Source organism: Vigna unguiculata, chromosome 6 (genome assembly GCF_037176805.1).
Source record: "Vigna unguiculata cultivar grain cowpea cultivar isolate G323 ecotype 2 chromosome 6, ASM3717680v1, whole genome shotgun sequence".
Classification (NCBI taxonomy): Eukaryota; Viridiplantae; Streptophyta; class Magnoliopsida; order Fabales; family Fabaceae; genus Vigna; species Vigna unguiculata.
The window spans coordinates 32,022,326-32,034,765 of NC_140797.1; the positions used below are offsets into that span (position 1 = coordinate 32,022,326).

At 29.6% G+C, this 12,440-nt stretch overlaps 1 protein-coding gene across 1 annotated transcript; it reads left to right on the forward strand.

Moving 5' to 3' along the window:
• Window positions 1–660: 660 nt before the first annotated feature.
• Window positions 661–6,652, forward strand: DDL (SMAD/FHA domain-containing protein). The gene is made up of 10 exons (XM_028076621.2): window positions 661–1,376; window positions 2,641–2,669; window positions 3,356–3,422; window positions 3,981–4,038; window positions 4,117–4,209; window positions 4,894–5,008; window positions 5,114–5,161; window positions 5,247–5,292; window positions 5,402–5,472; window positions 6,376–6,652. Exons 1-10 carry the CDS (start codon window positions 864–866, stop codon window positions 6,413–6,415), a joined length of 1,080 nt encoding a protein of 359 aa, XP_027932422.1. The 5' UTR covers window positions 661–863; the 3' UTR covers window positions 6,416–6,652.
• Window positions 6,653–12,440: the final 5,788 nt, after the last annotated feature.

The window sequence follows — 12,440 nt, forward strand, 5'->3', positions numbered from 1 at the left end:
ACTTGACTCTTTATAGTACCCTGTGTAAGATTTCCTTTTATTATCTTATTATTTAAATGGGATGTTACAAACTTTAATTACCAATTGAGCTAAACATAAGATTTTTGTTCAATAATCTTTGAAGAAAACATAAAACTTAACATGTTTTATCTATACTATGGAAGAGGATTCTAATCTTTTGTGTGTTTATATATATATATTATTTAATAAATAATTGTTTACTTATTTTACTCTTTAAATTATTGTTTTTTAATTTAACTATTTTTTTAATTTAATTTTTTTAACTTAAATACTTTTAATAAAATATTAATCATAAAATAAATAAAATTATTACAATAAAATTTAATTTATATTTTCTTTTATAATTATAATTTTATTATATAAAAAAATAAAACACATGCGCACCAGTAAAATATAATGCGAGTGTTCAAAGATAATTATTGATTATACATTTTAAATTCAAAATAGACAAGTACACTTAAATATAAACTATATTTTAAATTTGTAATTGAGAAAATGTGTGTTATAGTTTATTTATTTATAATATAAAAGGAATTATATTGTAATATGCAATTTATTATCTATTAGAACTTATTTATCCGATAAATATTAATTCTACGTAAAAATGTTAGTTTGTACCGGCAAAATGAAAATATGAGGATTGAGAAAAGAAAATTCACCGAGATCAAATTGTTCTCTCACTGAAATGAAATTTGATAAACCCTAAACTAGGGAACCCTGAACTCACCACACAACAGAGAATCTGAATCGCCATCGCAGAAATAACTAACAAACAATGCAACAATTCTTAGCATTGTTGTAGAACTTTGGATTTTGTGTCACTCACGGCAACAGAAATAACCATGGGCCGTCACTCTTCTGGCAACCACTCTCCCTCATCCCGCCGTCACCGTAGTCACCGCAGCATCTCTCCGCCGCTGCGAGAACAGCATGAGCGTTCAGGCCGCGGCGTGACTAGGCCGGTTCGGTCCGATTCCGGTTCGCCGGATTCTCCCGCTCGCTCGCGCTCTCCGTCACCGCGAACGAAGCGGTTGAAGAGAGCTCAGACGGAGCGTGAGCCTCGTGAGAGTGAGAGGAGCCGTGGTAGTAGCAGAGGGAGAGGTTCGGAGAGGGAAGCGGCTGAGCGGAGGGAGAAGAGGAGGACGGAGAACGACGGAGGCGGCGGCGGTAGTGGAAGGAGTAGCAAATCGGAGAAGAGGACGGAGAACGAAGACACTGGCGGAAGAAGTAACAAATCGTCGCGGTCGAGGCACGAGAGGTCGCCGGAGCGCGAGCGCAATGGAAGGAGCCGACATAGGTCTCAGTCTCCGCCGCATCGTCACGCCTCCTCCGGGAATGCAAAGCCTCGTGATGAGGTGTCCGGTGATATCCAACCCTTGTTCATATCAATTCTTCGAGTTCTTTTTTACTTTTGTAATTTAAGTTGTTTTTTCTCATGGTACGTGTGTTGTTTTGCTGAATGGTAGAATCTGAAGTATTTTTTTAATTCCGATGTTGGAATGAAAGGTTGAGGGTGTGGTTTGGGAGAATGTTGTATGGTTGGAACCCTGTTGAACATTTGTTGTGACTTTTTGCTGGACTGTGGTATTCTTGCATGAGTAGGGTGTGAGAATTTAGGCATTTCTGGATGTCCATTGAATTTGTGGAATGTAGATTTCTGGAGGTAATTTTAGAAAATGTGAAGCTTCTTCGTGTATACGAGTGGATCAGAGAGTTTGGCAAAAGAAATGTTTGTGTGATTGGGAGATTTTAAGAATGAGGTTAGGCTTAGGTTGGATTTTTCCTTAGGTTGGCTTTGAGGATCTCTCTGATGATTTTCTTAAGGTGGATTTAAGTTGAATGTTAGTAAGTACTATGGAAATATGTGAAACAAAAAAGGACAAACATGCGATTGTTATTGGAATTATGGTTTATACTCTAGTTATGTGATTAAGATAGAGGCTCCAACTGTAGAAGTTTTGAGAGCTCTGATTCTGTTGGCTTGTGGGTTGACAACCTATTATAAGTTAGTTTCCAGTTGAAGGGTATTTTTTCTATTTACAATTTACATCAAGAAAAAGGAAGCGTTGACAGAAATTATACTGGTACTTTGTATTTGACATTGATATTTTTCTTTAATTAAAGAAAATTGCCTCATCCTGTATTGGTTTTTCTTTTTGAGTACATGTTTATTTCATGTCGCTTACTGATGTTGTCTCATAAGCTCTTTTAGATATTGTGGTTTTGAAGAATAAGTTAGGGAAAGAGTGAGATCACCTTTGGAACTTGTGGAGGTTTTTATAGACTAAAATGGTGCCTTTGTCATGGCACGCTTTTAGTTTTAGTACTAATTAGCAGTTTCATTTGACAAGTCATAAGTGAGTGTGAGGATGATAAGCATTATAAGCATGATGCATGACTGATTAGTGATTTGTGGACTGGTAATGGTAATCTCTTGATTCCAAAATGTTGATTTGTTTATTATTCTTTATTCTTTATTTTTGGCATTTAATTTCCATTTTCCTTTGTTTTCTCCCATCTCTGTGTTCTCTTTATTCCTGTTTTGAACTTCTTTCTATTTTAAGGTTTAACTATTTTCTAGAATTAATGCTTATCTGGATTGCTGTTTAACTTTTGAAGATGATAAACTCAAGCGGAGCTGAAGAAATGTAAGTTTCTGTTTGAACTCTGAATTTTATTTACCATATTGTTTGTTTGTTGGTTTTTGTTTGATTTAAGCCATATCTATTAATAGGAATGCTGCATCTTTTTGTTCTTATACAGTTCAATTTATAACATTCTTTGACTCTCTCCCCCCATCTTTGTTCATCTTGATTGGATGAATAATGGCATGATCTCATGCATGTAATATTACTAGGCCTTGGTGTGATCTCAGTTGTGGTTAGATTTGTGATCATCAAAATGATAAATTATTTTTTTGTAAAATAATGTTTTTAGGCAGCCTTGAGCTTGAACATATTATGGAATTTTTGTGGTGAACATCAGGTTGAATATGAACATTTGGAATATTGTATAGAGCTACATATTATTTTCTATGAATTGAATGTAGTAGGTTACAATTTTACGCCTATACATGAAAAGAGATGATGTCTCTATTTTAAGAGGACATTAATGGTCTAACCTCAGTTATGGAATATAAGGGTCCCAGCATCCTCATTTTAATAAAGTTGCATTGTCAAAATAGTGGTAATGTAACTGGATTATTAGCTCGTTTCTTGTATTTCCTTCTCCTTTATCCTTAAAAATGTTTGAACTTTTGGATTATATGTTTATGAATAATTAGAAGTAGTTGGTATTGCTGTTGGTGATGACAGTCTGATTGCTGCTTTGGCAGGGATGAGGAGAATGATTCCATCAGGAAAATGAAGGCTGCTGAGGAGGCTTTGGAAGAAAAACAGAAGGTATAATAATGGGTTTTTTCGTTAGAATCTTGTGTCAGAATATTATGTAGTTGTCCGTGTTCTTTTTATACTGGTAGGGTAGGAGTTGATTCCCCTTTCAAGTAATTAACTTGTTTACTCCTTATACTTTATTGCTAAGCTTCATTTTGTTCCATCTTGCTTTAATCTTTTGGAGGCTTCTATTGGTAATTGGTTGGGTTGGATACTGTACATGCAACGGCAATGTTTAATTGCCCACTTGTGTTGTTCAGTAGATGTTTGTGAAAGAATCATATCTAACCCAGGTTACTGCTGCTCTATGGCATACAGAATAAATATTTAAGTATTGTTTATATCTGCGACAGCATTTATGTTTATGTTAATTGAATTTGAAGTTAGTTGTGTATCCAGTGCTTCATTTATATCTATTAACTCAAATTTAGTTGCAATCCATGGAAAATTAGTGAAAATAATATGGTTTAAAAATTAAAAGCTGATATTTTGTGTATAAATAAGGATATTTCTGAGTGATTTACTCCTCGTGGCTTTTCTGAAATCCTGTTATTTGCACTTTTGCAGCAAAAACCTTCATTTGAGCTATCTGGAAATCTCGCAGCTGAAACAAATCGAGTCAGAGGTGGAACTAACTATTGTTAAGCATATTGTTTTTATATCATTCACTTTTAATTGTATGCTGAACAGTGTTTCTTTTCAGGTGTTACTTTGTTATTCAATGAACCACCAGAGGCTCGAAAACCAGATATTAAATGGCGGCTTTATGTTTTCAAGGGTGGTGAAGTGCTAAATGGTTAGTCTTTATGGCTTCTGCATATATAATATGTTATAATAACAAACTGCAAACGTGTATGCCCCATGCCAATATTTTATGAAAGCTTTTCTCACACATGATAGACCTTAGGTCTTTTTCTGTACTTTCTGGTGTTTTCAATTACAAATTGTTTTGTCCTTTTCCATGCATTATGCCTGTGAATTTTTCTGGCTTATATTGTTCACTTCTCTTTTTTGCTACTTGTGTTAAAATCATCCCCCTGAGCCCTGGACACTTCTGTCTGTTGGGTACATAAGAAGTGTTCTTAACCGATAAATGAAAGCTCCGGTTGCTCGGTGCTCTCATTTTGTTTTACTCTATTCATCATGAATGCCGTTGATTTTTTCCTTGCAATTTATTTGATAAGTTTCCGAGACCTTATGCATTTGGGTGAGCCTCCCACAGTTAGATGAGCTCTATGACTGAATTCCTTTCTATTTCCACATTTGGTTATATTCCTGTTTAATGTTATGCTCGTGTCTGCAATTTCCTTCCTTTTCTCATAAATTTTCATCAGTTAATTTTAAAAAAAATCAATTTTGCAGTTTAGTTGTTTAATTATAAATCTTCTGTAATGTAATTTTCTGGACTTCCAGAGATCACTTTTTTTTTTTTGCTTTCTACCTATCTGTGCTTAAAAAGCTGTATATGATTGATTGACAGAGCCCCTTTATATACATCGCCAAAGTTGTTATCTTTTTGGAAGGGAAAGAAGGGTTGCTGACATCCCTACAGATCATCCCTCTTGCAGCAAGCAACATGCTGTTATTCAATTCCGGTATTTCATCAATTTAAGCAACTCCGCAGGGGTTCCTTTGGTTATGAGTATTTTAATTATGGTGATTGGATTTTATGAACTCTCTAAAATTCCTTATCTTATTAGGCAAGTTGAAAAAGAGCAACCTGATGGTACATTATTGAAACAAATAAGGTAATGTCTGATTCTTACTATGCACTCATGTATAGCTAAAAGTTTCTGCATATGTTAACCTAATATGCTATTTTCTGCACACTAGGCCTTACATTATGGACCTGGGAAGCACAAACAAAACTTTAATAAATGTGAGTGTTGAATGCCTTTGATAGTTTCTTTATGTTTATTTGTTCCGGTAAATGAATGGGCTGAAGTTAGATGTATAATGAGTACGTGTGATACTTTCTGCTTTTGCAGGATAGTCCCATTGAACCTCAACGATATTACGAACTTAGAGAAAAGGACACCATTAAATTTGGTAATAGTAGGTAAGTGAGATGTGGATATTCATTGTTTGTCATGATCAAAATACATGTTTCTTTTGTCCGAGTGGAGAAATTTTGGGCAAAAGTTGTATCTCTGCTTTCATCTGTGAATATATGTATAGTGTTTTGGGTGACTGCAGTTAAAGGTTACGGATGTTTTTCCCAATCCATTACAGCTTTTGCTTCTCCATTTTTTGCATTGGAATGTGCAGACTGACGTTTTAAGTCCCTAAAGCGGGAATCCAACATACACTTAGTAACTTTCCCACCTTCCGATGACATATATTTTATATTTTGTAGCTTATTTAATATGTAATATTTATCATTAATTTCTTTGAACCTAAATTGTTTTTTGTAACAAGGTTTTTAATTGAAGAAAGAATCTGTAATGAAAAAAGATTTCATGTATGTATTAGAGGGAAATTGAGACCTTTGACTGGAAAGGGAGGGACAAATATTTGAATATATGGAGTTAAGTCTTGTGTATTGTGACCTCCAGTTGAGCTACGAGGTAGTGTTAAATTGTTGTTAGTAGTGCCAAGTTCAGCCATTTCTGTTCTGACACAAGTCTGACGCCAGTTTACAAGAGGCTGAAAAACAATTTGTTTACTTTTCATGAAGGGGGAATTTTTTTTAGGATATTGGGACATATTTTCCAGGATGATTTAAAGTATTTGACTGGAAATTGTACTGGTTGAGGGGTTGAGGACTAGTTTTTCGGAGGCATGTTAATGCAGTGAATATTTTTGTGTTTTCTTTTTTGTTGGTCTAAATCCAAGTCTATGACCACCACTCAAAGTATGTCTATGTAGTTCTCATGCCTCTTCACCTCTTTAATTTCTTAGTAATGGATTTTGTACCTATTCTATATAATGATTATTATTGACACTTTTTCTTCTACTGCAGTCGAGAATATGTATTATTACATGAAAATTCCATGGGGTAATGAACTTCAAACTTTCTAGCTTGGTTCCAGTCTGCCCATCAGAACTGATCAAAGCGTTCCATCAGAAGTTCTTGTAATCAGAGTTCAACTTTTGTGTATCTCTCCTTTCAGAAGTTTCTAGTTCAGGTTATGTACAAGTTTCTTGTTAATACTGCAAGACACATTGGCTAAATTCAATCTTCAGTTCCCTACTTGAGCAAAATTGACCTTTATAAGCTGATAAATTTGCCCTGTCAACTCTGCTTGATTGAAACATTTGCTTGTCAGTTTAGGATAGGTTCAAATATTTGTCTTCCTCCCTCATTCCTTCCTAGGTCATAAGAAAATCTAATTTTTATTCGAGTGTCTCAACAAAATTGATTAATTTCTATGCTTAAAATTGTAAAAAAAAATTATATTATGTGATAAATTTACTATCTCATCAAGTACTGTAGTTTTAGGATCCAGTACAATTGTCATCCATGTTTGCTCTTCTGAGTTTTACCTGACAAGAAATAAATGAGTTTTACATTAATTTTGAAAGGTCGAATATATTTCATACTTGGGAAGAGAAAGATATTAGAATTGCATGACCCAGTTTAAAAGAATCCTAATCTACTTCGTTTTATTAAGAGATGTATATCATTTATTGTTTATCCGATTCTGGTATAAATGTAATTTTAGGTGCCTTAATAACACGAAAATCATAGATAAAATGAAGGAACCTTTATTGAAGGAATAGAAAGATTCCAATTCTTTATTGAAGGAATAATGGAAGAGAATAGACGGAAGTTACAAACTGATTATGATAGTAGTTCCTATTTGTTCGAATTGATAGTTGGTCTCACGAACTCCTATCCACACATAATTCTAACCTTGCAAAAAAAGAAAGAGGTAGTGGTAGTGCCCACGGAAAATGATATGGAATTTATAATCCAGAATACAGGAGTAAAAATGAAATTTTAAAATGTATAGGGGTCGAGGATGAAGTTATGGAGGGGCAAGAAGAAGATCTTCACCGGCCACTCCATGAAACTGAGGCAGTGATCAGCTCAAAATTGGTAACTCCTTGAGGAATCTTCACACACATATTTTGATATCCAATATCACGATTCAATTCCTTCGGTGTTCTCTTTACAAAATAAGTTCTACCTAGCTTAAATATACATTTGATTTTTATTTTCGTTGTTTTTATTTAATTTGATTTTATTTAATTTTTGTTTTGTTTTTAATTAAGTTTACATTTTTGTCGAATTTTAATCAATTTGGTCTTTTTAACTAATAGTGTTTAAATAGTTAGCATTTTTTAGAGTATATGTCATGTGTCAACTTCTGGTTTTTTTATTTATTTATTATTTTTTTAATTTCCTTTTAAGTTTTTAAAAAAATTAAAATTTTTAAATTTTTTTTTAATTTCAAAAAAATTGTTCACGTGTCAATTCATAATTGTGTAAATGCTAGTATTACGTATCAGTTTATGGTTGTATTATTATTTTTTTGTTCAATTTAGTCTCAATATTCGTTATTTTTGTTCAATTCAGTCTTATATTCATTATTTTTGTTCAATTCAGTCTTATATTCGTTATTTTTGTTTGATTTAATCTAATTTTTTGTTAAAATAGAACAATTTAATTTTTAAAATTGATATTATTATTTAGTTATTTTTGAAATTCAATTATAAATTATTATATTTAATTATAAATTGAATATAATTCTTAGATTTAATTGTCAAATAGAATATAATTATTTAAAATATTATTGAAATATAATTATTACAAATTTAAAAATATATATTAACAAAATTGACATTTAAATCTAAAATATTTAATATTTTTATTGAATTTTAGATATTAAAATCTAAAATATTTTATATTTAAATGTTAATTTTATAAATATTAGTTTACTTTTCTAAAATTTTTTGTATATTTAAAATAGTTTTAAACATCAATTTTAAAAGCATTTTAGAATATAAATATTATAAAAAGAAATTAATAATTATATTCTTGTAATATTTTAAATAATTATATTCTATTTAGCAATTAAATATAAAATCTTTATTCAATTTATAATTAAATTTAATAATTTATAATTTAATTTAAAAAATAATTAATAAAAATGTCAATTTTAGAAAAAAATATTAATATAATTTTTATAAAAGATATTAAATTTTATGTCAATTTGAAAGGGACAAAATTGATTTATTTTAACAAAATTTGGGATTAAATTGAACAAAATTAATGAATCCAAAGACTAAATTAAACAAAAAAAATAACAACCACAAAGTGACACGTCGTACTAGCATTGACACGTGGAACAATTATGACTTAACACGTGGACAATTTTTTTAAAATTAAAAAATTATAAAAAAAATAATTTTTTTTAAAAAAATTATAAAAAAAATAATTTTTTTTTTAAATCAAAAAATCCAGGAGCTGACATGTAGTATATATTGTTCAAAAACGTTAACTATTAAAACATCTTTTGTAAAAAGGACCAAATTAAACAAAATTTGACAAAAATGAGGACATAATTGAATACAACACAAAAATGAGGATCAAATTTAATAAAAATAACAAACATAGGAACCAAATATATATTTAAATCTTAATAATTTGTATCTCGATTTAACTAGCATGATTCTATATTAATAAAGAAATTATTTTTAATAAAGTTTTGTTGATATTTTTTTAGAATATATGTAACAACATTTCAATAGATTAATGAAAGGTTTGATGTGATTTAGAAAGAGAAGAGAAATGTTTGTTGAAAAATAAACTTTGTAAAAAAAAGTTTCTCAAAATATAATAATCCTCATAAAATATACCATTATAAAAAAATTGATTTTTTCAATTAATCAATCCAAGGTTAATTATGACCTATTTTAAATCTAATATTACTTAGATTCAAAACATAGATTAAACAAATTAAATTTAATATTACTCTGTTAATGAGTAAGTATTTGAAAACGTAACCAGCTGAGAAAACCCACTGTAAAACGAGAGTTTTGAACGTAAAATAAGCATAGCGGCATTTATTGACTATGGAGATAACATGGTAAGTTTCAATTTTATATGAAATGTGAATACAATGCCATTGCCATGCCTCACTAATTATTAACCTTTTTCTCACTTACACGTCAAATTCAACACCACATGGTTGGTTTGGAATAATTTATTTACCAATAAAATAAAATAAATGGTGAAAAATTAAACAATTTACATCTTACCAACATAGAAAATTATGTCATATCAGAAAAAACCTTCATCCATTGAACAAATATTTCAAATTTAGATAAAGATTTTGAAACATGAATTAAATAAAATGTTGATTTTTTTTCTTTCTCAAATAAATTGAGGAGATTGATTGTCTCTTAGGTATAAATTGCTAATATAGGAGACTTAACATTATTTTCAACATAAAATTTTAAGACTTTATGTTTATAGGTCTTGGTTTTTTATATATCACTCAACTTTTTTATTTCTCCCAAATACTTTAAAGTCACGCTTAAAATTCTCAAATAAAAATATGTTTTTATGGTAACCTCTTTCAAAAACTTAATCTTCCATTCTATAACCTCTTACAAAAAACTAGTTTTCAAATTCAACATTTAGGAAAATAATTCTTGCATTTTTCATAGAACCAACTGATCCATTGGATCCAAAATCTTAAAAAAATTATAAAGATGTTTATATTTAAAACTTCAAAAAAAATTAAGAAAGTTTTCATTAAAAAATATTATTTTTATAAATTTTACTAAAATCCACTTCGAGTAGTCTTGAGACAATTAAAATTCCCCTTAAACAAATTAATCAATTTAAATTCACATAAATCTAAATTTAAGCCATTCAACTTGAACAACCTATATAGATTTTAGAGTAGACATTCAATTTAAATTAAATTTTTGAACAAAACATTTGAAAAGTTACCTAAAGAGTTGTTACATTCTCTTGAACTATAACTATAGGTGTGATGGTGTGTTTTTCAAAAGGACAATGATACCATGACTTCATCATTTACTTCTTTACGTAGTTTAGTGTGGATCATTGATTAATGTATCATTATCTTTTCCTTTTTCTTTTGAAAAAATCATTTACTCACATTAAGCCACGCTAGAAGTAAAGGATGAGAGTAAAAAAATGGGAGTCAAAGTATAATTTTCCTTCTCAAGAATAGATTAGTAAGTATAATCAATTATAACAAATTGAAATTAATTTTTTTTAATAAAAATATTGAAAAGTATTTATCAAATAGTTAGTTTCACTTAAATGCAGTAAATGGAATATGTGAAAACCTAGAAAATGATTATGAGTAGGAAGATGTTTTATAAAATGAACTATTCAATATTTTTATTATGTTTAATTACTCGGAACATGTCCAGTTTGATTCCAAAATTTTAAAATGGTACCCACTTTTAAGTTTGTCTCAATTTAGTACCCAAATTCGTAATGTGCATCAATGTAGTACCCTCATTTAAGTTTTCGCAAACGTCATTAAGTACCTTGCCATGTGTCAGCCTCTGGTTTTGTTACATTGATATTTTTTATACTCATGAATAACAAAGTTTTGGTAAATTTGTTATTCATGACTTTTACCATTAACTTTAATATAAATTTCAATACTTAATTTTACAAGTCATTTTTAGTAATAAATATCAATATAACATTTATATAAATAATAAATTTTGTCTTAAAAGAGATACAATATTTCTCTATTTTTAAAAAAAAAATATTTGAACAAAATTCAAACAAATAGAGCGTGTACTAAATTAAAACAAATAGACATATATGGGGACTAAGTTGAAATCAAGACAATGACAATTGGCAGCTATCTTGCCACGTGTCACTGTCAATGCCACGTGTCACATCAAGGATCTGACACGTGGTATTTTTTAAAAAAAAATTAAAAAAAAATTAAAAATTAAAAAAATAAATAAAAAAAAAACCAGAGGCTGACACGTGGCAATGTACTTAATTGCGTTTGCGAAAACTTAACGGAGGGTACTACATTGATGCACATTACGAATTTGGGTACTAAATTGAGACAAACTTAAAAGTAGGTACCATTTTGAAATTTTGGAACCAAACTGGGTATTTTTCGAGTAATTAAGCCATTTTTATTATTAAATAGTTAGGTATAAATAGAATTCTATTAGAAACATCTATCTATCTATCTAGAAATTCTCTTTAGAAATTTTCTTGTCCTCTCTAAAAATCTAACTCCATCTTTCCTTTTTTTTCAAGATTCAAGCATACCTTTGTATTCCTAGCATCAAGAGTAATATTCTTGACCTATCAATTTCTCAAATAAAATAAGTTCATTTTTTTCCTATTTTTGACTCAAATTTGATCTTGATTGATTTAGAAAGTTTCATCGTTTTTCTTATTCTGTTGTAATTCTACAAATATGCTTAGATAATTCATCTAAGCTCTGTTTGTATTTTAGCACATCTTGTGAGACGTAGAAAGTAAAAATAGTTTAAACATAACATTTCAAAAGAGGCAAGGAAAGTTAGTTTTAGTTTCTTGCTTGTGATAATTGTTGAGAATCGTAACTTTGAATTATTTGATTAGAAGATGCTTGGCGGATCTTGACGAATAATGTTGGGGAGCCAAAAAATACGTTCAAAATTTATATATTTAATTACTCTCACAAATACAACAAAAATGAATACAAAATTTAGCATAACTAAAACTATAAAATAAATCACATATATTTGAAGGATTGTCCTTCACTCTCGCTCTTTCATATTTTTTAACTCATAAATAATTAAATCATAACTAACATTTTAACTATTTATTTTTCAATGTAAATAACAACAAAAAAATTAACCTTACCAAAGATTGACATAATTCAAACATGTTAATAAATCTTCAAATATGGACGGTTAGGAGCATCAACAACAATTTTTTTTTTTAACGTTGTATTTCATATAGCCCCAATTTTAAATAAGTTTTTATACTTTCATTTCTTTTACTCATTACATATTCTCATATTTGAAAACATTTTCTTGAATCATGTTTCAATGAATTAATATGAACTTCTCATA